Here is a 26,519-nt window from a genome sequence, read left to right on the forward strand (position 1 = left end):
AGCTTGAGGGTTCTGCGCAGTATCCTTGCTGTTTCTAGGACTGCACTTTTCTGGACTGAGATGTCGGATGTTCTTCCAGGGATCTGTTGTAGCCACTCATCCAGTTTGGGGGTCACAGCCCCTAGTGCTCCGATCACCACAGGCACCACTGTTGCCTTCACCCTCCAAGCCTTCTCCAGTTCTTCTCTGAGCCCTTGGTATTTCTCTAGTTTCTTATGCTCCTTTCTCCTGATGTTGCCACATCCACCACTACGGCTTTCCTCTTCTCTCTGTCCACCACCACAATGTCTGGTTGGTTCGCTTTGCACTTGCTTACTGGCAGCAGAAATAGACAGGGGCTTTTTGTTGTCTTCACTAGTCTGGCTCTGCTTCATCTGCCCCCAAATGACACTGATGATGACCTCGAAGGAGACATGTGATGTGAACATGCGAACAATGACAGGTAGGATACAGCCTTTCATCACACTCTGGATGTGCTGTTGTTTTACTCCACCTTTCATTTGCTTCATTTGCATTTGCCATGGTGATGGCCCTACGAGCTGGACACTAATAAAGATGCAATAGTGTAAAACTCTTTTTTCCTATTGGCTGAACCACCATCACATTTTTACACAACACCAAAAGTCCCACTTTATTTCGCCAGGGAGATTAATGCGACGATGATGACGAAAACGATGGCATACTGGTGGCCAACAAAAGGATGAAATTATTTGTAATAGTATTAGAGTTGCAGTTGTATGAGAGCTTATTCATGGGCCATTAGCAACACAAGCTAGCACTACTATTGACTGTCCAAAACAGATGAGCAGCAGCACACAACTTCACAACTTCAGCCAAGAGGAATCGGCAGCAGTAAAGCTGATATTACCTACAAAATTAAGTAGTAATATTGAATTAGTTGCTACCAGCCACTCAGAGCTAATAAACAAGCTAACATTAGCAATGAAAGCTAATTACTACTACTGATCCTGTCCAAAACACAGTCTAAAACACACCAAGCAGCAGTGTGACTTTATTTAAATTCACAGCGCAAGCTAAAAAGGTCGAATATATTCAGTGCTCATTTGACCATTCTGATTTTTCTGGTTTGTCCATGGCATTCTGAAGCTAGTTTCCAGTTGCTCTGAACATATGTAACTGTGCTGTAGAACTCACTGTCTTCTAAATAATCTACAGTGGGACCTTATATTAGTGCTGTATGCACGGAAAAACAATGGCGGACAGAACAGTTGCACTCCAGCAGGCTGGCTCCGCCCCCTCTCATCATAGCCCCGCCCCCTCTCCGCCTGAACGTTGCTGGGGAAGGTACAGAGGAAACTAGGAAGCACTAAACCATCTGCCAAGGCGTCTTACCGAAGAAATAAAGGATAACGTGATAAATTGTGTAGCAATCTGAGTACCCAACATAATTTTGATCAACCCCCATTAAAAATCGGTTAAGTTTTCTATTAATAGAAGCTGTCCTTCAAGTCCTCAGAGAGGTAGCTCCTCAGAGCAGGAGTTGTTAAAAAACATCCCAGTTTGGACTCCCGATGTCTTACTCCCCACTGACAGGACCATGAACTCTGACCCTGGTCTAGCTGTTGGTCAGTACAAAAACATAGTGTTACCTTTAACTCTGCAGATGTTTATCTTAAATGCTGACGTGTATTTTTCCCAGTTTCATCTGTAGGCTACAAAGCATTCAGTGGTGTCGACTTTGATGGAACATTCCATGTGAACACGCTGACCGATGACGACTACGCTGGCTTCATCTTCGGCTACCAGGACTCCTCCTCCTTCTACGTGGTGATGTGGAAACAGACCGAGCAGACCTACTGGAAGGCTTCGCCCTTCAGAGCTGTTGCTGAGCCGGGAATACAACTAAAGTTGTGGGGGTGTGTTCAGTGTCTGTGCCTGTTGTCAGGGTCAGTGTCTCCCTGTATAATGGAATGCAATTCTGCATCATCAGGCGGTCAAGTCTAACACAGGTCCTGGCGAGTATCTGAGGAATTCGCTATGGCACACGGGAGATACCCCTGAGCAGGTTCGTCTGCTGTGGAAAGACCCCAGAAATGTAGGCTGGAAAGGTCTCCTACCGATGGTTCCTCCAGCACAGACCTCAGATCGGATACATCAGGTACAGAGACACACTATGACACTATTAATTATAAAATACCTTCCTTACTGTGAAAGCTAACCAGTTTCACCTGTCAATCATTCAGGGTTCAAACCTGGTGGCAGACACGGGAGTGATAATTGACACCAGCATGAGAGGAGGGAGACTGGGAGTGTTCTGCTTCATCTGGTCCAGTGTCTGCAGGCACTATTCCTGCTGACTATAAGGACCGCAATGGTCAGAACAGAGAATATCTATGAGACTTTAATATTTTAACTTTATCCATTATGAGCACAAATATGATAGCACAAATCAGGGCATTATAATATACAGTGTAATGTGCTTAGCTTTAATATTTCAGCTGATATTGTGTATATTTATGGAATAATCACCTTCAGATTTCCCTACACTTTATGAATGCTGTTTAAAACAATAAAATACTTTTATGAGAGACAACTAAACAGACACCACATGGCGTTTATTGGATGTTTTATTGAAGCTTTGAATAATATGAATCACATGGCAAACACCTGCACTTTAAACACACTACTAAGTTAAAATTGTGGGTTACAATATCTTATAGCCTTCATAGTGGGCCTTGCTGCCTGATGATACATTTGTTTTTGTCAGATAAAGCTGTTGAGCACCAGTTTTATTTCTACATTCAAACCAATACTTAAAATGTAGGAAAGAAATTGGCAGATTTTTCCGGTGTAACTCAAAGTAAACAGAAAATTCCACAGGTTGCAAAAGTAACAATGCACACGTACATTATGTTAGGAATACAATTAGACAAAAGGCAACAACATACTGGTTAACTGATGAATAAGAAAGCACTTGCAGATGACAATTTACAATATGTAGAACATGTATATATTTTAAAATTGTATAAAAACAGTTACACAGGTAACAGATCTTTGTGTGAACTGGCAGAGACTCAACATCCAGCGTTGAATAACTCGCTAATGAAATGACTCAGGCTACCTTAATCTGACCACCATTACAAGCTGAATCTTTAGAATTGTACAGTAAACAGCTGATTTGTGTGTGTGTGTGTGTATGCAAGTACGCATCCCTCTCTGTTCAATGTAAGCATACAAAACAATCTGCAGACTGTTTTCTGACATCTACCTTTGGCAAACACACTTCAACTTTGAGAGAAGCGGCGGAACACTGACCTATATAAGGCAGGTTGATGGAAAGAGCGCTGCCTCGTGCAATGATCAAATGTTGTACATGACATGGTTTTTCCTTTGAAAAGATCTGGCTCAAAGGGAGCGCTGACATTAACAAAGTGTGAAATATTATCTTTGTATATTACATGGAAACTTTACAACACAGGGAGTCTACAAGCACTTGTTCTTTGCATAGAAAACCTCTACAAAAGGACGCAATATAACAAAGCACAAACATGTACATTTTAAATGTGAGCCTGAGAGATGAGTTTTTAAACAGAGTCAGGGACAAGTAATTTAATTTACACAATATTCCTTCTTTGATTACTAAACAAATACTTAAATACAACTTCTCTCGTGATTTTAAATAAATTTGTCCCACACTTTGCTAAAACTTAGTGGTCCCACTGTACAGATTGATTTGAGCTGGCTAAAAGAAAACACTAACACACAAGAGTCTGAGATAATCAGGGAGACTTGTTTGTTAACATAACACATGTCCCTTTAGTTGATTTCAAACATTAAGACATTAAAAAAAAAGTCATTGGTAGTACACAAAAACAACTTCAAAGTAGTAACAGCTTAACATTATAAAATGAAGTAAACGCTATCATATAAACCAAGGCAACAGCTAATGTTCCATCTGAATGTTGAGGGTAGTGTTGGGTTGTGTTTCACAATAAGGGAGTGGGGTATTTTGAAGGGTGGTCCCTTAGCTCAGTATGAGAAATTATCCCAGGAATCACAGCAGCCTGATCCCAGAGTGTCTCAAGCTTCAAAACGCTTCGGGCAGATCATGGGAGCGATGAGGGTCCACATGTAGAGAAACATGCAAACCCAACAGGAGGCCATTTTTATCCAGAACACTGACCAGCTCCCCTCCAACAGCTTCTCGATCATATGGTCGTCATAACTTCAAAGAAAACAGAGAGAGAGAGAGAGAGAGAGAGAGAGAGAGAGAGAGAGAGAGAGAGGTGTAAAAAATCAACTGTGCAAAGATTATAACTTTGATTAATATATTATTTTAATTGGAATATAAGTTGATATTTATTTCCAGCAGACATGTTGACTTGACAGTGAATGACCATGAATATGACACTATTATCTCACCGAAATGAAATACAGCTGTTATTGTTATTCTGAATATTCATAAAAACCTACAGTTGAACAGCTGCAGCAGCTTCACTAATTAGTGGGAGAGCTGAACAGCTCTCACACTATTGATATCTTCGCTCTTTATTATTAGTGGGAGAGCTGAACAGCTCTCACACTATTGATATCTTCGCTCTTTATTATTATTCTTATTATTTCGCCCCGTTTTTCGGTCGCTTTCATCGTCTCAACGCTTCGTCGTAGAATCGCCGTTCAACTTTCTAAACGTGTGTCGTCTTTAGGGGATGGGGGCTATTACTTTTCACATTTTCAGCTTTTCAACTTTTAACGTTATTCAACGTTTTTCGTCGTTTTTTTATAATGGTCGTCTATGGGAATCATCGTTCAACTTTTTGTCAACTTGCCTCTTTTCGTCAGCTTCTGTCATCGTCATACTTTGGCGTAGAAACGTCATTTCAACGTCAAAAGCGTCTATCATCTTTCAGCGTTCTCCGTGTAAATCAGCGTCCTCGTATCTTTTATAGTTTTCGACTTGTGAGCGTTTAAATATGGTGTGGTTTTCGTTAAAATTTCAGCTTTTTTTTTTTTTTTTTTTTTTCAGCAACGGAGAACGTTGAAAGATGATAGACGCTTTTGACGTTAAAATGACGTTTCTACGCCAAAGTATGACGATGATAGACGCTGATGAAAAGAGGGAAGTTGACAGAAAGTTGAACGATGATTCCCATAGACGACCATTATAAAAAAACGACGGAAAACGTTGAATAATGTTAAAAGTTGAAAAGCTGAAAACGTGAAAAGTAATAGCCTGCATCGTCTAACGATGACACACGTTTAGAACGTTGAACGATGATTCTGCGATGAAGCGTTGAGAAGTAGATAGCGACCGAAAAACGGGGCGAAATAATAAGAATAATAACTAGAAAAAGTAATTTCTCGAGAAATTACGTGGGAGAGCTGATCTGCTGCCGCAACGATGACAAACGCTGATTAAGCTGCTGACGTCAAAAAGTTGACTGCGTCCAAAAGTTGACTACGGCAAAAAGATGAAAACGATGAAAACGATGAAAACGAGAAAACGAGAAAACGTTGACAAAGAATAAAACGATGACAAAAGATGGCGATTAAAAAAATTCCTAATTTGACCAAGCTGAAAAGATGTCAAAGATTAAAAAGTTGACCAAGGTGCATTGTTGACAATCATAAATAATCTGACTAGCTTTTTGATTTGAAGAAAGTATTTGTAAATAATTACTGTCTCTAACTCGTCACTACAGCCACAATTTTTACTCTATCAACATAAGTACTTCACTAAATCGTAGTCATACTTGTCTTCTTTCTAATGATGTGTCTGGATATACCCTCAGACCTATACTTTAGTCGCTATCAACCTCAAAGCGCAGAGAGATCCCGAAATTCTCCCATTGACTCTAATGATAATTTTCGGCAGACGTCTGGGGAAAAAAACAGAGGAGACATATTTTGAAATTGCGACTGTGGCTACAAGCTTTTGTCCTTAAACATAAAATTCACACCATTTGCTCATTGAAGCCTTGGGACTCGTAAAATGAAATAATTTTTGTGATAACTATCATGGTTTAGCTGGAACAAGCCTGTTTATACAGGGTGAAACTCTGCTTTTACAGAGCAGAGTGAGCCTGATTTTCCCGCCTTTCGTCTCCATGGCGACGGCGCAGCTGCAGATTTGACTGACAGGTCAAACTGCTGATGCTCAGTGTAGACAGCAGTTCCATGCTTATTACTGATTACTCAACTACACTATTGGATTGTGTATTAATTAAGCACACACTTCCTCTAAATCCTTTCAAAATAAAAGCACCAAGCCAAATAATTAGCTTTAATAGCATTATTTCAACTTTAGATGGGTAATTATGACTATTTAAAGATAGATTAACAGTTTAGTAATTACCCACACGTGCTTCCTCTACATCCTTTTCAAAATAAAAGCACCAATGCCAATTATTAGCTTTAACTGCACTGTTTTTGCCTTTGAATGGGTAATTAAAGACTAATTGACAGTTACGCTATTACCCCCACACATTTCCTCTAAATCCTTTCAAATAAAAGCACCAATTACAATTTATTACCTTTAATGGCAAGATTGATTAAAAAAATTTGTGGTTCTGAATACTTACCAATCGTTAATGGGACTACTTTAGAGTTCAGTAAATAGCCACTCAAACTTATTAGGGTGCTTTTATTCTGAAAGGGCTAAATCTAAATCTTTTGCTTTAATAGGGCTATTCTTGCTATTGAATGATAAATTATGACTATCTAATGACTATTTTATAATTTAGTAATTGCCCACACACAACCTCTAATCCTTTCAAAATAAAAGCACCAATGTAATTTATTACCTTAAATGGCAAGATTTTTGTTTCTGACTGGTAAATTTCTACTAGTTATTAAAATATTACACAGTTAGGTAATTATTTACAAATACTTTCTTCAAATCAAAAAGATAGTCAGCTTATTTATGATTGTCAACAATGCCCCTTGGTCAACTTTTTAATCTTTGACATCTTTTAACCGTGGTCAACTTTTGAATCATTGTCATCTCTTTAATATTGTCATAGTATGACCTTGGTCATATTTTTAATCATCATTTTTTTAATCGCCATCTTTTGTCATCGTTTTAATCTTTGTCAACGTTTTCTCGTTTTCATCGTTTTCATCGTTTTGCCGTAGTCAACTTTTTGACGTCAGCAGCTTAATCAGCGTTTGTCATCGTTGCGGCAGCAGATCAGCTCTCCCACGTAATTTCTCGAGAAATTACTTTTTCTAGTTAGTGGGAGAGCTGAACAGCTCTCACACTATTGTTATCTTCGGTCTTTATTAGTGGGAGAGCTGAACAGCTCTCACACTATTGTTATCTTCGGTCTTTATTAGTGGGAGAGCTGAACAGCTCTCACACTATTGTTATCTTCGGTCTTTATTATTATTATTATTCTTCTTCTACTTATTCCGCCCTTTTTTTGATTGCTATCTACTTTTTAACGCTTCATCGTAGAATTGTCGTTCAACTTTCTAAACGTGTGTCATCTTTAGGAGATGTGGGCTATTACTTTTTATGTTTTCAGCTTTTCAACTTTTAACGTTATTCAACTTTTTTCATCGTTTTTTTATAATGGTCGTCTATGGGAATCATCGTTAAACTTTTTGTCAACTTCCCTCTTTCATCAGCGTCTATCATTGTCATACTTTGGCGTAGAAACGTCATTTCAACTTCAAAAGCGTCCATCATTGCTCAACTTTCTCCTCGTAAATCATCGTTGTCGTATCTTCTATACTTTTCGACTAGTGAGCGTTTAAATATGGTGTGGTTTTTGTTAAATTTTCAGCTTTTCCATTAGTGTGTATTGGGTCATTTAGAGGTGCGTGATGTCACAGCTACAGTGAGAAGGTGCGCTTTTTTAAGACAGAACTTCTGTCTCTAACTCGTCACTACAGCCACAATTTTTACTCTATGAACGTAATTATTTCACTAAATCGTAGTCATACTTGTCTTCTTTCTAATGATGTGTCTGGCTTTACCCTCAGACTTATACTTTAGTCGCTATCGACCTCAAAGCACAGAGAGATCCTGAAATTCTCCCATAGACTCTAATGATAATTTTTGGCAGACGTCTGGAGAAAAACAAGGAGGAGACATATTTTGAAATTGCGACTGTGGCTACAAACGTTTGTCCTCAAACATAAAATTCACACCATTTGCTCATTGAAGCCTTGGGACTCGAAAAATGAAATAATCTTTGTGATAACTATTATGGTTTAGCTGGAACAAGCCTGTTTATACAGGGTGAAACTCTGCTTTTACAGAGCAGAGTGAGCCTGATTTTCCCGCCTTTTGTCTCCATGGCGACGGCGCAGCTGCAGATTTGACTGACAGGTCAAACTGCTGATGCTCAGTGTAGACAGCAGTTACATGCTTATTACTGATTACTCAACTACACTATTGGATTGTGTAGTAATTAAGCACACACTTCCTCTAAATCCTTTCAAAATAAAAGCACCAAGCCAAATAATTAGCTTTAATACCAACATTTCTGCTTTTAGATGGGTAATTATGACTATTTAAAGATAGATTAACAGTTTAGTAATTACCCACACGTGCTTCCTCTACATCCTTTCAAAATAAAAGCACCAATGCCAATTATTAGCTTTAATGGCACCGTTTTTGCCTTTGAATGGTTAATTATGATTATTTAAAGACTAATTGACAGTTACGCTATTACCCCCACACATTTCCTCTAAATCCTTTCAAAATAAAAGCACCCATTACAATTTATTACCTTTAATGGCAAGATTGATTAGAAAATTTGTGGTTCTGAATACTTACCAATCGTTAATGAGACTACTTTAGAGTTCAGTAAATAGCCACTCAAACTTATTAGGGTGCTTTTATTCTGAAAGGGCTAAATCTAAATCTTTTGCTTTAATAGGGCTATTCTTGCTATTGAATGATAAATTATGACTATCTAATGACTATTTTATAGTTTAGTAATCGCCCACACACAACCTCTAAATCCTTTCAAAATAAAAGCACCAATGTAATTCATTACCTTAAATGGCAATTTTTTTTTTCTGACTGGTAAATTTCTACTAGTTATTAAACTATTACACGGTTAGGTAATTATTTACAAATACTTTCTTCAAATCAAAAAGATAGTCATCTTATTATGATTGTCAACAATGCACCTTGGTCAACTTTTTAATCTTTGACATCTTTTAACCTTGGTCAACTTTTGAATCATTGTCATCTCTTCAATATTGTCATAGTATGACCTTGGTCATCTTTTTAATCATCTTTTTAATCGCCATCTTTTGTCATCGTTTTAATCTTTGTCAACGTTTTCTCGTTTTCATCGTTTTGCCGTAGTCAACTTTTTGACGTCAGCAGCTTAATCAGCGTTTGTCATCGTTGCGGCAGCAGATCAGCTCTCCCACGTAATTTCTCGAGAAATTACTTTTTCTAGTTATTATTATTCTTCTTCTACTTATTCCGCCCTTTTTTTGATTGCTATCTACTTTTTAACGCTTCATCGTAGAATCGTCGTTCAACTTTCTAAACGTGTGTCATCTTTAGGAGATGTGGGCTATTACTTTTTATGTTTTTTCAGCTTTTCAACTTTTAACGTTATTCAACTTTTTCATCGTTTTTTTATAATGGTTGTCTATGGGAATCATCGTTAAACTTTTTGTCAACTTCCCTCTTTTCATCAGCGTCTATCATTGTCATACTTTGGCGTAGAAACGTCATTTCAACTTCAAAAGCGTCCATCATCGCTCAACTTTTGTCCTCGTAAATCAGCGTTGTCGTATCTTCTATACTTTTCGACTGGTGAGCGTTTAAATATGGTGTGGTTTTTGTTAAATTTTCAGCTTTTCCATTAGTGTGTATTGGGTCATTTAGAGTGCGTGATGTCACAGCCAGAGTGCGAGGGTGCGCTTTTTAAAGACAGAACTTCGGTCTTTAACTTGTCGCTACAGCCACAATTTCTACTCTATGAACGTAATTATTTCACTAAATCGTAGTCATACTTGTCTTCTTTCTAATGATGTGTCTGGCTTTACCCTCAGACTTATACTTTAGTCGCTATCGACCTCAAAGCACAGAGAGATCCTGAAATTCTCCCATAGACTCTAATGATAATTTTGGCAGAACGTCTGGAGAAAAACAAGGAGGAGACATATTTTGAAATTGCGACTGTGGCTACAAACGTTTGTCCTCAAACATAAAATTCACACCATTTGCTCATTGAAGCCTTGGGACTTCGAAAAAATGAAATATCTTTGTGATAACTATTATGGTTTAGCTGGAACAAGCCTGTTTATACAGGGTGAAACTCTGCTTTTTACAGAGCAGAATGAGCCTGATTTTCCCGCCTTTTGTCTCCATGGCGACGGCGCAGCTGCAGATTTGACTGACAGGTCAAACTGCTGATGCTCAGTGTACAGAGCAGTTCATGCTTGTTACTGATTAGTCAACCACACTATTGGATTGTGTAGTGATTAAGCACGCAACTTCCTCTAAATCCTTTCAAAATAAAAAGCACCAAGCCAAATAATTATCTTTAATAGCAATATTTCTGCTTTTAGATGGGTAATTATGACGATTTAAAGATAGATTAACAGTTAGTAATTACCCACACATGCTTCCCTCTACATCCTTTCAAAGTAAAAGCACCAATGTCAATTATTAGCTTTAACTGCACTGTTTTTGCCTTTGAATGGGTAATTATGATTATTTAAAGACTAATTGACAGTTATGCTATTACCCCCCACACATTTCCTCTAAATCCTTTCAAATAAAAGCACCAATTACAATTTATTACCTTTAATGGCAAAGATTGATTAGAAAATTTGTGGTTCTGAATACTTGCCAATCGTTATAGAGACTACTTTAGAGGTTCAGTAAATAGCCACTCAAACCTATTAAGGTGCTTTTATTCTGAAAGGGCTAAATCTAAATCTTTTGCTTTAATAGGGCTATTCTTGCTATTGAATGATAAATTATGATTATCTAATGACTATTTTATAGTTTAGTAATCGCCCACACACAACCTCTAAATCCTTTCAAAATAAAAGCACCAATGTAATTTATTACCTTAAATGGCAAGATTTTTGTTTCTGACTGGTAAATTTTTACTAGTTATTAAACTATTACACAGGTAATTATTTACAAATACTTTCTTCAAATTAAAAAGCTAGTCAGCTTCTTTATGATTGTCAACAATGCACTCTGGTCAACTTTTTAATCTGTGATATATTTTTTACCTTGGTCAACTTTTGAATCATTGTCATATTTTAATCTTGTCCTAGTATGACATTGGTCATCTTTTTAATCGCCATCTTTTGTCATCGTTTTATTCTTTGTCAACGTTTTCTCGTTTTCATCGCTTTGCCGTAGTCAACTTTTGGACGCAGTCAACTTTTTTGACGTCAGCAGCTTAATCAGCGTTTGTCATCGTTGCGGCAGCAGATCAGCTCTCCCACGTAATTTCTCGAGAAATTACTTTTTCTAGTTATTATTATTCTTCTTCTACTTATTCCCGCCCTTTTTTTGATTGCTATCTACTTTTTAACGCTTCATCGTAGAATCGTCGTTCAACTTTCTAAACGTGTGTCATCTTTAGGAGATGTGGGCTATTACTTTTTATGTTTTCAGCTTTTCAACTTTTAACGTTATTCAACTTTTTTCATCGTTTTTTTATAATGGTCGTCTATGGGAATCATCGTTAAACTTTTTGTCAACTTCCCTCTTTTCATCAGCGTCTATCATCGTCATACTTTGGCGTAGAAACGTCATTTTCAACTTCAAAAGCGTCCATCATCGCTCAACTTTCTCCTCGTAAATCAGCGTTGTCGTATCTTCTATACTTTTCGACTAGTGAGCGTTTAAATATGGTGTGGTTTTTGTTAAATTTTCAGCTTTTCCATTAGTGTGTATTGGGTCATTTAGAGTGCGTGATGTCACAGCCAGAGTGCGAGGGTGCGCTTTTTAAAGACAGAACTTCTGTCTCTAACTCGTCACTACAGCCACAATTTTTACTCTATCAACATAATTACTTCACTAAATCGTAGTCATACTTGTCTTCTTTCTAATGATGTGTCTGGATATACCCTCAGACCTATACTTTAGTCGCTATCAACCTTAAAGCGCAGAGAGATCCCGAAATTCTCCCATAGACTCTAATGATAATTTTCGGCAGACGTCTGGGGAGAAAAACAGAGGAGACATATTTTGAAATTGCCACTGTGGCTACAAGCTTTTATCCTCAAACATAAAATTCACACCATTTGCTCATTGAAGCCTTGGGACTCGTAAAATGAAATAATTTTTGTGATAACTATCATGGTTTAGCTGGAACAAGCCTGTTTATACAGGGTGAAACTCTGCTTTTACAGAGCAGAGTGAGCCTGATTTTCCCGCCTTTCGTCTCCATGGCGACGGCGCAGCTGCAGATTTCACTGACAGGTCAAACTGCTGATGCTCAGTGTAGACAGCAGTTCCATGCTTATTACTGATTACTCAACTACACTATTGGATTGTGTAGTAATTAAGCACACACTTCCTCTAAATTCTTTCAAAATAAAAGCACCAAGCCAAATAATTAGCTTTAATAGCAATATTTCAACTTTTAGATGGGTAATTATGGCTATTTAAAGATAGATTAACAGTTTAGTAATTACCCACACGTGCTTCCTCTACATCCTTTCAAAATAAAAGCACCAATGCCAATTATTAGCTTTAACTGCACTGTTTTTGCTTTTTGAATGGGTAATTAAAGACTAATTGACAGTTACGCTATTACCCCCACACATTTCCTCTAAATCCTTTCAAAATAAAAGCACCAATTACAATTTATTACCTTTAATGGCAAGATTGATTAAAAAAAATTGTGGTTCTGAATACTTACCAATCGTTAATGGGACTACTTTAGAGTTCAGTAAATAGCCACTCAAACTTATTAGGGTGCTTTTATTCTGAAAGGGCTAAATCTAAATCTTTGCTTTAATAGGGCTATTCTTGCTATTGAATGATAAATTATGATTATCTAATGACTATTTTATAGTTTAGTAATCGCCCACACACAACCTCTAAATCCTTTCAAAATAAAAGCACCAATGTATTTATTACCTTAAATGGCAAGATTTTTGTTTCTGACTGGTAAATTTCTACTAGTTATTAAAATATTACACAGTTAGGTAATTATTTACCAATACTTTCTTCAAATCAAAAAGATAGTCAGCTTATTTATGATTGTCAACAATGCCCCTTGGTCAACTTTTTAATCTTTGACATCTTTTAAACCGTGGTCAACTTTTGAATCATTGTCATCTCTTTAATATTGTCATAGTATGACCTTGGTCATCTTTTTAATCATCATCTTTTTAATCGCCATCTTTTGTCATCGCTTTAATCTTTGTCAACGTTTTCTCGTTTTCAACGTTTTTCATCATTTTGCCGTAGTCAACTTTTTGACGTCAGCAGCTTAATCAGCGTTTGTCATCGTTGCGGCAGCAGATCAGCTCTCCCACGTAATTTCTCGAGAAATTACTTTTTCTAGTTATTATTATTATTCTTCTACTTATTCCGCCCTTTTTTTGATTGCTATCTACTTTTTAAACGCTTCATCGTAGAATCGTCGTTCAACTTTCTAAACGTGTGTCATCTTTAGGAGATGTGGGCTATTACTTTTTATGTTTTCAGCTTTTCAACTTTTAACGTTATTCAACTTTTTTCATCGTTTTTTTTATAATGGTCGTCTATGGGAATCATCGTTCAACTTTTTGTCAACTTCCCTCTTTTCATCAGCTTCTGTCATCGTCATACTTTGGCGTAGAAACGTCGTTTCAACTTCAAAAGCGTCCATCATCGTTCAAACTTTCTCCTTGTAAATCAGCGTTGTCGTATCTTCTATACTTTTCGACTAGTGAGCGTTTAAATATGGTGTGGTTTTTGTTAAATTTTCAGCTTTTCCATTAGTGTGTATTGGGTCATTTAGAGTGCGTGATGTCACAGCTACAGTGAGAATGTGCGCTTTTTTAAGACAGAACTTCTGTCTCTAACTCGTCACTACAGCCACAATTTTTACTCTATCAACGTAATTATTTCACTAAATCGTAGTCATACTTGTCTTCTTTCTAATGATGTGTCTGGCTTTACCCTCAGACTTATACTTTAGTCGCTATCGACCTCAAAGCACAGAGAGATCCTGAAATTCTCCCATAGACTCTAATGATAATTTTTGGCAGACGTCTGGAGAAAAAAAAGGAGGAGACATATTTTGAAATTGCGACTGTGGCTACAAACGTTTGTCCTCAAACATAAAATTCACACCATTTGCTCATTGAAGCCTTGGGACTCGAAAAATGAAATAATCTTTGTGATAACTATTATGGTTTAGCTGGAACAAGCCTGTTTATACAGGGTGAAACTCTGCTTTTACAGAGCAGAGTGAGCCTGATTTTCCCGCCTTTTGTCTCCATGGCGACGGCGCAGCTGCAGATTTGACTGACAGGTCAAACTGCTGATGCTCAGTGTACAGAGCAGTTCCATGCTTATTACTGATTACTCAACTACACTATTGGATTGTGTAGTGATTAAGCACGCACTTCCTCTAAATCCTTTCAAAATAAAAGCACCAAGCCAAATAATTAGCTTTAATAGCAGTATTTCTGCTTTAGATGGGTAATTATGACTTTTTAAAGATAGATTAACAGTTTAGTAATTACCCACACATGCTTCCTCTAAATCCTTTCAAAATAAAAGCACCAATGCCAATTATTAGCTTTAACTGCACTGTTTTTGCCTTTAAAATGGGTAATTATGATTATTTAAAGACTAATTGACAGTTACGCTATTACCCCCCACACATTTCCTCTAAATCCTTTCAAAATAAAAGCACCAATTACAATTTATTACCTTTAATGGCAAGATTGATTAGAAAATTTGTGGTTCTGAATAATTGCCAATCGTTATAGAGACTACTTTAGAGTTCAGTAAATAGCCACTCAAACTTATTAGGGTGCTTTTATTCTGAAAGTGCTAAATCTAAATCTTTTGCTTTAATAGGGCTATTCTTGCTATTGAATGAAATATTATGACTATATAATGACTATTTTATAGTTTAGTAATCACTCACACACAACCTCTAAATCCTTTCAAAATAAAAGCACCAATGTAATTTATTACCCTAAATGGCAAGATTTTTGTTTCTGACTGGTAAATTTTTAATAGTTATTAAACTATTCCACAGGTAATTATTTACAAATACTTTCTTCAAATCAAAAAGATAGTCAACTTATTTATGGTTGTCAACACTGCACTCTCGTCAACTTTTTAATCTTTGACATCTTTTTACCTTGGTCAACTTTTAAGTCATTGTCATATTTTAATCTTGTCTTAGTATGACCTTGGTCATCTTTTTAATCGCCATCTTTTGTCATCGTTTTATTCTTTGTCAACGTTTTCTCGTTTTCATCGCTTTGCCGTAGTCAACTTTTGGACGCAGTCAACTTTTTTGACGTCAGCAGCTTAATCAGCGTTTGTCATCGTTGCGGCAGCAGATCAGCTCTCCCACGTAATTTCTCGAGAAATTACTTTTTCTAGTAGATTATAGACACCGTCCTTATGACTTACTGAAACCAGTTCGTAATGGTCATCATGACATAAAGGGATCCCAGGAAGAAGACAAAGTGAAAGTAGGAGTAGCTGTAGATGGTTCCCTCACGCTCGTCATACAAGACGCCCTGGCCTGCACTGGTTATCTCGTCGTCATAGTAATCTGAAATGAAATGAAATACAATCATACAAAAAACAGATGTGGATTACTGCCATGTTAAACACAACACCACATGAAAAGATGCTAGATTAGCACCAGATACCATCAATAATTAGACTGGCATATAACTGCTGTGTGAAGTAAACGTATATCATACTAGTGATGTTTTTCTGTCTGGTGTTTGTAAGCTACTGCTTTTTTTCCAGCAGGTGGCAGTATGAGCCTTCACAAAATCCCACTTCCCTGTTGGTCCTGCTTCACTATGTCATACTATCCTGGTAACAGTGAAATCATCCATGTTTGCTGACCAATACTTTCTCACCATGCTCAGTCTGGCTGGGGCAAGACAATGAGCATATTCTCTGTGTGCAAACACTGGGGCTGGGGACATATGTAACATAGTAAAGGCTGGAAACATAGGAGGTGAGTGGGAAGAAATTCAAATTGTGTGGGAATTGTTTGTTTTTCTTTACCTGTGTCATTTCCCCAACAGAACCAGCACCGCGCTCTCTACAGGGCAAAAGAGACCTACAGGTTACCTCGCAGCAGAAAAAGATTTTTGGAGCGATATGTGAGGACACTTTATAGCTGTTGCATCTCATACTGTACTTTCAGTTTGTAAAATCTGGTTAACCAGGCATTAAATTTCAACTCACAGCTAGTGACAGCTCCATATTTGTGCATTTACCTCAGTCTCCGGCTCACTGTTACTATACACTCTGAGTGCTGCAGAGCTGCGCCTGGTGGTGGACGTCAAGCTAAAGGGAGGATGGACAAAGAAAGAAATAAAGACAGAATGACAGAGAAAGGCTGTACTTAAGTCACTAGGTATTTTTTCCATAATTTGCAGTCTGTGATTCCTGCAGGGTGCATTTCCCACTGCTTCTGGAACAACCACCAGACACAAGCTCTACACCTTATGAGAAACACATGTGAATAAAAAACCTAGTTTTTGTCTTTCCCAACCCTTGGCTCATTTACAGCCAATGATACACTGCCTCACCTGAGTGACAGCCAATGAAAAAACACTCTGTCTGTTGCTACAGCAAGTCAGAGAATAAGTTGTTTTTTATGACACAATGCAAAGAGAATTGCTGGTTCAAATGTAAGCATAAACTTTAAAACAAAATGATGCAATATTATTACACTTAATACATAAGTACTAACATAAGTTAGTATGTGACTGTGTGTGTATATATTCTTACCAAGAATAAATAACACAGGCACACAGGATAAGAGCTCCCACACCAGTGACAATCTTCTTGTCACTCTCCGACCCAGAGTTAATAGGAAACACACACACGGTTGTGTTGATACCATCTCTCTCCACAGCTAGACAGAAATAATGCATAGTAGCAGACAGTAATTTAAAAAACTTTAAAAACAATTAAAATCTCACTTCATGAATTTATGAATTCTTGCAACAAGAAATGTGCAATTTAATCCTTAAATATAAATTTTGGCAATTATTTAACCTGATCCACGAGTCAATACAAATTACAGCAGTCGGTCCGAGCAGGTAGGTCTTATGGGTCACTGCTTGTACTTACTTTCTTTTGGTTTACTGGAGAAAGCGGAGAAGGTGAGATACATCACATACACACTGATGACTCCAGGCTGCAACAGGCCTGAAGTGGGCTGCACTGCAAGGACACAAAAGTAAAAGAAAGTCGAGGTTTGATTGTAATGGTCTATATAGTCACAGGTGCAGATTTTTTAAATATGACTGTTTCTATTGTCCGTGCTTAATTATTTTGATTAAAAATGTATTCAGTAAATTTCTCTCCACTCATATTAAAGCATTCACTTGATATTGGCAAACGACATAGACATTATGATCACTGGTTCTCACATTTCTGTATGAATGGAGAAATAGACAACAGGGAGACAATGAGGCAGAGGATGCCATTGATGCCAAGGAAAGTCTTGTTGAGCAAACAGGCCTCAGGGTGTGTGTAGTAATATCCCATGAAGGCCAGAGCCCCCACAGCAATGGTGAACAGCACCAGAGTCACAAAGGCCAGAGCAGCATACCACAGCCGGTTATAAGTCACTCCTGAACTCCTGCACACACAAAGAAACAGGGAGAGAAGGAAAACAGAAAGGAATAACCCAACATCAATAAGGGTAAAGCAAATTAATGAAGTCAAAAGAGAAAAAACAAAAACTAACACAGAAAAGATTTCCCTAAAAAAATTTAAAGACAGAGAAGACATTATGCTTAGTAAAGTATTCATGCCCCCAGAAAAAGAAAAGACAGGTTTATGATTTGTTTATAGTGATGGTACGTGCCTTAACATCTGTTTGATTTAATCTGAAATGCTAAATGAGTAAACTAAATACAGTGCCAATATGTATTGCGAATTACGTTTAAAGCTGCCATGTGTTTGTCTGTGTAGGAAGGAAAGGGAAAGCAGAGTACACACACCTAAACCATACGTATCCTGTGAAGCGGCACACTGTGGGCCTGCAGCCAAACAAAGCTACAATATCCTCCCTGAGCTTTCCTTATCCAAATAACCCCACAGGCGGCTCCATCTCACCATCTGAGTTCTTTACAAGCAAATAAAAAGCACTGCGCTGATCTAATTTACAAGGTTTCCTTGCTTATTCAAGTGAGCCAGAGTGAATCAATGGCAAACAGAAGAAGAGCGATGACATACTGCACTCACCAGTTTTTGTTCCATCTGTGTGCAAAGTCCACCAAGAGCATGAGCTGGATCACCAGGAAACAGAATCCACCAGTAGCTCCAACATAGCGCCACACTGTAGCAGAAAGCAGGGATGAACCAGGGATAATGTTGGAGCGAAGACATTTTAAACTGCTGCTAGGTTTTACCACTCATATACAGTCGGTTTAGGACAGACCTAACTGGACTTTTAGCTTGTGACCAAAACGTAAGTATATAGTAACTACCCAGCTTTGATGATGTTACCGGTGATGAGTGTCTTTTACCGTTCAGAAATGTTTCCTCTTCAGGGAGGAAGAAGGCTCCTGCACAGCAAGCTCCCAGCACAACAAACTTCACGAACCAGAACCTGAGCAGCAGAGAAGAACATGACCTGGGGCCTCATGCACAAAGACTTGTGTAGATTTCCTGCTAAACTTGGCGTAAGTTCAAATCCAGAAAACTGCTCAAGTACAGATGTATCAATCCCTACTAAGTACGAATCCACACATGTTTCCCTTGTACATCTTAATCAACATAGAATTGAGCTGAGGTGATTGATTAGCAGACTCCTCACATGACACGCCTCTATATAGTTTATCTAAGTTACCTCTATAAGTTTACCACCAAAGCGTCACTACAACCAGTAGAAGTGAAGAAGGACCCGTAGATTTGCGCACGTTTCTACTTTACGTAGTTTTTGATACATCTCACTGTAGGCGTAGATTTGTGCTTACGCCGGGTTTTCATGCGTAAGTACCCTTCGTACATGAGGCCCCCCGGAGTTTAGGTTTATGTTGAATTTCCACTGGTGTCTGGCTATGTGACTGTATGTTAACAGCCAAAATAAACAGAAAAAACAAGATCTAGTTACCCATTATGTACAGCTGCCCGCCAGCCTGTGCTGTTGTTGACTCTTATTGTGAAGATGGCAAATAAGAGGAAGAAGCAGGCCATGCCGAAGCACACCTTGTAGACAGCGGAGTAGCCAACCAGGTTCTTGCAGTTTTCTCCTGCATTCATTTTGTGGCACAATTCACTGTAGAAGGGGATCTGATTGACAAGAACAACAAAATGTATGAATTAAATTTATATTTAAAACTATTTTTCGCTTGGGGGAACACTTCTCATCATTTTAGTCTAGTGCAACCCTAACCCCCAGAGAAAGGCTTGGTGTCTGCTTTAAGTGTCACGCTCCTAAAGGAGCAGAAAGAGAGAACAGGCTGCGACAACAACCCCTGTTTTTCTTCATGAAGCCCTCTTTCTTCCCTCCAACTCTACAGGTTGTTAGAGGGGCTTTACAACTGACTGTCAGTGTACACAAACAAAAGACACAGATGAATAAATTAACCGCCTTTTGTAAGTAAGTCAGGAGGACGGGGTAGAGGGAAAAATCGGGGAGAGAGTGACCAACAGCGAGAAAGATCTGTCCCAAGGTTTTACAAACTATTCTAAAGTAGCAAGCTAAATTAAAAAGAGAGAAAAGCTGCATTTAATTAAGTTCATACAACAGAAACCTTTTCAGTAGAATGTCACAATCGAACAAGCAACTTTTAAAAATGGTAAATAAGTGACTTATTTTGTGGTTATTGTGGTTAAAGTGGTTCTTTTAAAATGGTATTAATGAAGGAAAGGTTCAAACGTTTGCTTCTTGGGTATCACTAACTGTGGAAGGATTAGTCCAGTGTTGAAAGGTTCTGGTCCTTCAAGTTGTGTTTGTGGGTGAAACGTCGGTGGATTGAGTCGTCACCACCTCAGTGTGTAACACAGGCCAGAGCCAAATCACAACATAGAGTAAAAAGCCCATTTTGGAGCTTTTGTCTCATTGAGGGCCATATTAGCATGTCCATGGTGTTGTGATTAAGGGGAAAAGGGGGCAGACTGTTTCAGCCTGCTGTAAATCTTCTGAGAAAAGACCACCGCTCTCAAACACACAATGGCTGCTCTCTTAGCTGCGACTTCCCACTGTGCTCAGTGTGTGTGTGTGTGTGTAACTCAGCAGGCTTTGCGTGGAGCTAGCGGAGGACATTTTGTGCCTGGGTGGACCTTTTACGAGGTTCTCGTCTCATAACGAGATACACAGTAGGGAGTCATTTTAATGCCATACTGTAGACACTGGCAGAGAAAGAGAAGGAAAATAGGGGAAAAACATCAGTCTAGTAAAAAGTGTAGTAGAGGAGAAAAGCAAGGGGCCAAATCTGCATTAGATGTAGTATTGCCCTAGATATGGAAATATCACAATTTTGTGTTTTAACTTTTGTTTGATTTTGCATGTTTGAGCTCATCACTTCTTATGCATATTTATTTTGTTGAAAAGCTGATAAGATTAGAAGAGAGGGCAGCAGGCACAGTACAGTACCTACAGTTCTAGTGTTTGTGTAACCTCTGACAACCCTGAATCATTCAAGTGTTGGAACACTGTGTGGGTCAGCACACAGGAAAACGTGTGTTGTTTGGTTTCTAGGAAGGCATTTAACAACACATCCTGCACAGATAATTGCTATAATGGTTACAAAAATTACTGTCGACAGAACCAGGATTTTAGGATGAAACACCAAAAATCATTTACTTTAACTTTCTACTTGTTTCGCTACCTTCTTGTGACAGACACTTTCAAACACTTACAATCAAAATTACATAATACACAATGTCGAAATACACACACACCGGATATTACATCGAGGTTAACAAGTTTCTTGTTACGACTATTTGAGGTGTTAGTTAACACAATTGATTTGTGCACGTATGTGTGGATGCACTATAGTTTGATTCATGTACTCACATGGTCTCTTAACTGCTGTTCCACAGTGGGGGACATCATGATGCCACAGATGATAGTGACCAACAGGAAGTAGAGGGCGTACATGAATCGGGTTCCTGTGGATTGTTTGATTTTGGGGCAGCAATTACAGCAACATGAGCAGGCTGCTGAGCCACAGCAGCAGGCCAGCTGCAGAAACGTGGGGGAGAGGGAGAAAACATTTCCATATCAGTTTCACAATTTTCAACACCATGATAAACTGACTGACACAGTACTTATAAAGTCTGTAAAGGATTCTGGTGTGCTGTTAGTCCATTTAACAACCATCCCTCGTAGCTGTGGAACATGCATTTTTATCAACTGGAAGAACGTTAACATTTTGTTGTTTTCTTAATAGCCAATCGAACTTCACAGTCCTGTGACAATTTACAACTTAAGAAGTGATGTTACTGAACTGATGACAAATGAAGTCCAGCTCCACAACCGTCCGTTTGCTCATTCAATGTTTCCAATGCAAGACAAAAATCCCAACTCCCTTCTCCGTTCACAAAACACACACAGTTTCTTTTGATAGGCACACGTATACTGTAGGAGGAGGACAGTCTCATAAATACAGGCCCTGTGTTCTATTTAGGAAAGTGGAAAGACTATAATTATACAGTGTAACGTCTTTTTGAATCCACCCTGCCCTGCAAGTGTAAGCTTCCTACCTCTTAGCCCCCCATACACACACCATTCTGGAAAAGGTGTGGCACACTGTTGGTCTAGACTAGACTAGGGCCCCACTGCAGAGGTCCTACATACAGCTGTGTTGTATGTTATCTAGTGTTATCAGAGTAGATAACATACTACTAGGAAGATCTTGTAGTAGATCTTCTCTGTTCAGACATGCAAGATCTGCAAATCTGTATAACAATCATCTGAATTTGTTTCAAATGTCAGACCAAACAATATATTAGCCCCTCTGACTACAGCTAAACAAGATAAGTTCACTGCTTTGTCTCCAGTGCACCCACATGTCTTTCTCAACAGGCGATTAATTAACCACAACAGACTGAATGTAAGTGGGGAAAAACAGGACGATTTAAGCTGTGAGGATGTTTAGATTTCATTAGTTAGAGGGTGATTCACCAGCAGACTGCACACAGCGAGGGGGCCCAACAGCAAACTCTGCAGATTTGACAAAGCGGGGGTTACGGGGGACACGAACAGAGAGGAAAATGTCTCCAGGAATTTCACCGCACACAGACACACAAAAAGGGTATCCGTGGCAACCAGCTGACCTCACCCTCTCATCCAACCCCTCCTCCACTGCCCGCGTGCCCCACCAACATGTTAACAGGTGGCCAGCATGTCTGCAGGGTGTTCCCCCTACTTTATACATATTAGGTTTTCCTAAGCCTATAGCCATGAATTCAAAAGATCAGTATCCCATGATACTGCAGACAGGGAGCTACAGAAAACATACATGCAAAGTAAATCCTGTTAAATAAAATGGAATCTTCTAAGTCTGACTGAAAAGAAAAAGACAAATCTCCTCACCCCAAACACTAAAATGTTTAGTTTTATTTACAATAAAATATTTCCAATATAATTACCTCCATTCATAATATATGATACTCAAGAACAACAAGAATGTATCTGCTAAGTATTTATGAACTTGAAAACGACTTTTTTCTTCTCATTCACTCAATGATGCCTTGTTATCCCAAAAGAACAATGGAATTAAGATGACGGAATAAACTGGGTACAAATTAAATACAACACAGATGGGTTAACTCTGCTGCTCGCAGCCTTAGCTCCAAAAGCTTCAGCAAAGCAAACAGACCCACTACAAAACTAGGTCACTCATTATATCACAGTAGGCAAAGAACGCATAGTCAAGAGCGGATAGGCTGATGCAGAGATAGAAATATTTCTTCCTTAAAGCTTGCAGATGTGTCAATGCTGCTTACAAGGGTGGGAAGTGAGGGCATGATCATCACATAATTTATGTGAAATAACAAAAGAGAAAAAAATCTCAGTAAGAGATCTGACATATTTAGAACTAGACAATAAAAACTTGTGCCACAGGAGCAAAAACTGTGCTGTAAAACTCTTGTTGTGACACATATTTTCCCTCCCATAGTCCAGCTGACGTGAAATGGGGACTTTCTGTTTATAAAGTAACACCAGGCAAAAAGCCAAGAGTACAGTATTCAATGGAAAAAGAGAAGCAGCACAACAGATATGACTCACAACAACTCGAGTGGAAAAAGCAGACATTCCAAGTTCAATAAATGCAACATGAAGTTGACTGCAAACATGCGTATGGCTGGTCATTAATTCATGATGTACACCACATTCGTCTGTGTTCCCTGTCCTGCTTTTGTTTAGCACAATATGCCTTGAATGCGTGTGCCATCCAGATCCTAAAGATAATGAACACTGGATAAAGCAGACTACAGTATGTCATGACTGACAGACACACCCGGTTATCTCAAATTATAACGTCTGACTTAAACCCTAACAAGTGAAAATAGCAGAGGAAAAAAAGATCTACAACAGCAGGCAGAAACGTTCTCACAGGTTAGGTTGGCATAAGCTCAAGACTTGCTCTATTTGCCCTTATACTGTGAGTGACGGGTCCTCTATTGTCTATTTAGACGGGCAGCTGTATACACATACAGCAAAAATGTATCAGTGCCCTGTTTTCTATACAAAAAGGGAGATCTTTGCGTTTCCCCTAGCAAATACAGTCCCTAGCGACGACCAACAGAGAGAACCTTCAATGTACAAAGAAAGAGAATCAAACAAAGAAGAACCGAGAATGGGCGTACATGGAAGAGCCGAAAGACACAGGCCAGAAATTACACAGTCCAATGCAGACAAAGGACTGCCCTAAAATAGCTACAGGAAATAGACCCAAACAGAGGGAGAAGAGAACAGTACCAGATCAACGCGGCACTAAAGGTGCCATGCTAAGAAGGGGATAGTATTTCCCATGGTTACATCAGCACACTCTAACCATAGACATGAAATAACACAACTAGACATGGCAAGATGTGAAGAAGAGGCTGAAGAGTCTATCGCTGCTGTATGACAGGACAGGAGGAGGGAACTGAGATGAAATAGTACCAATGATGTCTGTGGGAAAACAAACTCCTGCTGCTGACCACAGCAAAATTCCTTGGGGGGGCTGGAAATAGCAGTCATGTCATGGACACTGTTGGCCAGCAATTCTAATCGTATGATGGGTCTGGACGTTCGTTTTGAAGGGGAAACCTACAGATGTGTAGTGGCTCCAGGCTCAAGTCAACAGAGTTTAAAGCTCAACGCCTGGAAATTACAGCCACGGTGCCTTGACCTTCAGGAAACGCAGACAAAGCACCATGTTATGAGTGTTGCTGGGCTGCAGATGGAAAAAAATAGATCATAAAAAAATAGAGAATTCAAATTATATATATATATATATATATATATATATATTACTATCCTACATTACAGCACTACATTCTCACAAGTGTTTGGCCAAATGAACAAAGAACCACTTTTTACATGATTATGTATCAGATTTGTGTCCGTGAGACGGTAGTTTGGAGCAAGGTCATTTGCAGCAGCTCCCTGACTCCCTGCCTCCAAGGGGACAACTCCAAGATGCAGATACTGTAGACAAAGTAGAAAACTGCTACACAAATGCAGACCACAGACAATGGTGTGGTCGCTGAGCAGTGACCTACAGCCTACCCCGATCCTCTCACAAGAAGAGAGACATACATGCCTGATCCACTGATATCATGCCTGCTCATCTACCCAAATGTAACCCAAACAAAACACATTGTCCCGCAATTTCCACCTTCAAATCAAAGAGGATGTAATCAGACCATGCATATTTGAACTAAACCTCCAGCCAGGCAGATGGAACTCAACAAGGAATCTAGGCCAGAACAGCAACAAAAACTGTTTCGTTGTCTGGCCTTATTTTTCCTCAACCATTCCAAGTTTCCAACTCCTCATAATCTTTAAGAAGAACAGAAAAGATTTGGAAAAAAAACTTCCCTTGGATGAAGGGTGTCTCCATATAATTAAATTCCTGACCAGATCAGCAGAACTGACCTTGTGGTTTGAAAAGTATCCGTTAGTTGAAAAAGTTACTCAAAACTCAAGAAATCTGTCTCCAATCTAAGGTTCAAGGTATCTGTGGCTTTGTAAAATAACCAAAATATTCATAGTCCTGGAAACTGGTCCTTTACATGAATGAAATCATTGTGTAAAGATTAAAGTGCACAGGGGACAAAGAAAACAGATAAATCTAAAGACTGACTCTAGTGATATTGTGGCATTTAATCCAGAAATAACCTAAACCACATCATTAAACAAGGGTGAACAGTGATCAGATGGTGTTAAAGCAACTACAGTTTAAGCTGATGAGGGAAATGTATACAGTAAACGTGTTTTTTCCCTTACAAAATCCCCACGATTGTCACGAGTCACCGTCTAGTTCACTTTCACTTTAAGCCTTTAAGTCCATGCAGCGGTTGCTTTTCAACAACGATGGCACAGCTTTCAATAACAGCTAGCGTGACACACAAATACCATCAGAAACACAAAAACACAGGTCCCTCCGCTGAAGCGAACGCCTAGAATGACTCAGAACAAACTTCAGAGAGCAGATTAGCCCGAAGTGTTCCCGGGACGGGAGCAGGACGTTTGTTTGGTGGATGAAAACGCTGTGGTGAATTAAATGCAGGTCGACGGTGAAGGCGCTCGTATCGCACCCGGAGGACGGCGTCACTCCGCGGTGGCTAGCGGCGGCTCGCTGCCGAGCCCGACGTTAAGCTAGGCGCTAGCCCCGTCGCCTCGCTCCTCTCCGTCGGGTGTGGGCGGCTCCGATAGAGCCCCGGTGAAGTTATCTGCTCGGTGCGGGGAGGACGCCGCCGCTGCGCAGCCGTTAAGTCCGGCGTGTGACGACGGGTCGAAACCCACCGAGACACGAGCGCGTCGCTGTCAGCGGACATTCACCACGAGCTCGCTCCCCGGCACACAGTAAACAACAGTAGGAGTCATTGTTCCATTAAGCCCAGCGTCCACTGTAACGTCGACGGACGTTGGAGCAACAACAACGTAAAAGCGGCGACTCGCTCGCGCGCCCCTCACCTGCGACACACAACACGGGGTACACATTTTTGCGGGGACGCGGTCAAACAAAGTGCGCTTCCCGGGAAGTCGTTGACCTCGCTGCTTCTCTCGCTCTCTTTCTCTTTCTTCGTCCACGCGAAACGACAGCGCGTGCGTCCTCCCAGCGCCGCAGCTGCGTCCGTCCTCGCTCCGCCGCCGCGTCTCCTCCTCTGCGCCCTCCTCCTTCCTCCGTCCCGCTCCGTTCCTCCGCCCACTGCACATCAGCGGCACAAAGCT

The 26,519-nt window shown here is 39.4% G+C and overlaps 1 protein-coding gene and 1 long non-coding RNA gene across 2 annotated transcripts; one reads left to right on the plus strand and one right to left on the minus strand.

The window, feature by feature from the left end:
- Positions 1-1,150: 1,150 nt before the first annotated feature.
- On the plus strand, positions 1,151-2,537 carry LOC129604599 (uncharacterized). The gene is made up of 3 exons (XR_008695633.1): positions 1,151-1,586; positions 1,661-2,119; positions 2,205-2,537. It is a non-coding gene; the product is annotated as an uncharacterized LOC129604599 (long non-coding RNA).
- Positions 2,538-2,570: 33 nt separating this feature from the next.
- On the minus strand, positions 2,571-26,519 carry serinc5 (serine incorporator 5). The gene is made up of 12 exons (XM_029163176.2): positions 26,262-26,519; positions 21,147-21,314; positions 19,239-19,417; positions 18,652-18,734; positions 18,368-18,461; positions 17,548-17,759; positions 17,246-17,338; positions 16,901-17,027; positions 16,384-16,453; positions 16,169-16,205; positions 15,554-15,698; positions 2,571-4,186 (listed from the first exon to the last, which is right to left on the minus strand). Exons 1-12 carry the CDS (start codon positions 26,502-26,504, stop codon positions 4,042-4,044), a joined length of 1,596 nt encoding a protein of 531 aa, XP_029019009.1. The 5' UTR covers positions 26,505-26,519; the 3' UTR covers positions 2,571-4,041.

Source organism: Betta splendens, chromosome 9, assembly GCF_900634795.4.
Source record: "Betta splendens chromosome 9, fBetSpl5.4, whole genome shotgun sequence".
In the NCBI taxonomy this organism is placed as follows: domain Eukaryota; kingdom Metazoa; phylum Chordata; class Actinopteri; order Anabantiformes; family Osphronemidae; genus Betta; species Betta splendens.

What these genes read in the sequence shown, in the direction of transcription:
- serinc5 (XM_029163176.2), bottom strand. Translation starts at nt 26,504, where the DNA reads ATGTGCAGTGGGCGGAGGAACGGAGCGGGACGGAGGAAGGAGGAGGGC. An exon ending in CCCCGTGTTGTGTGTCGCAG is followed by an intron (nt 21,315 to 26,261) that starts GTGAGGGGCGCG and finishes ACGTTTCTGCAG; the next exon opens with CTGGCCTGCTGCTGTGGCTC. An exon ending in CACAGATGGAACAAAAACTG is followed by an intron (nt 17,760 to 18,367) that starts GTGAGTGCAGTA and finishes TTGTGTGTGCAG; the next exon opens with GAGTTCAGGAGTGACTTATA.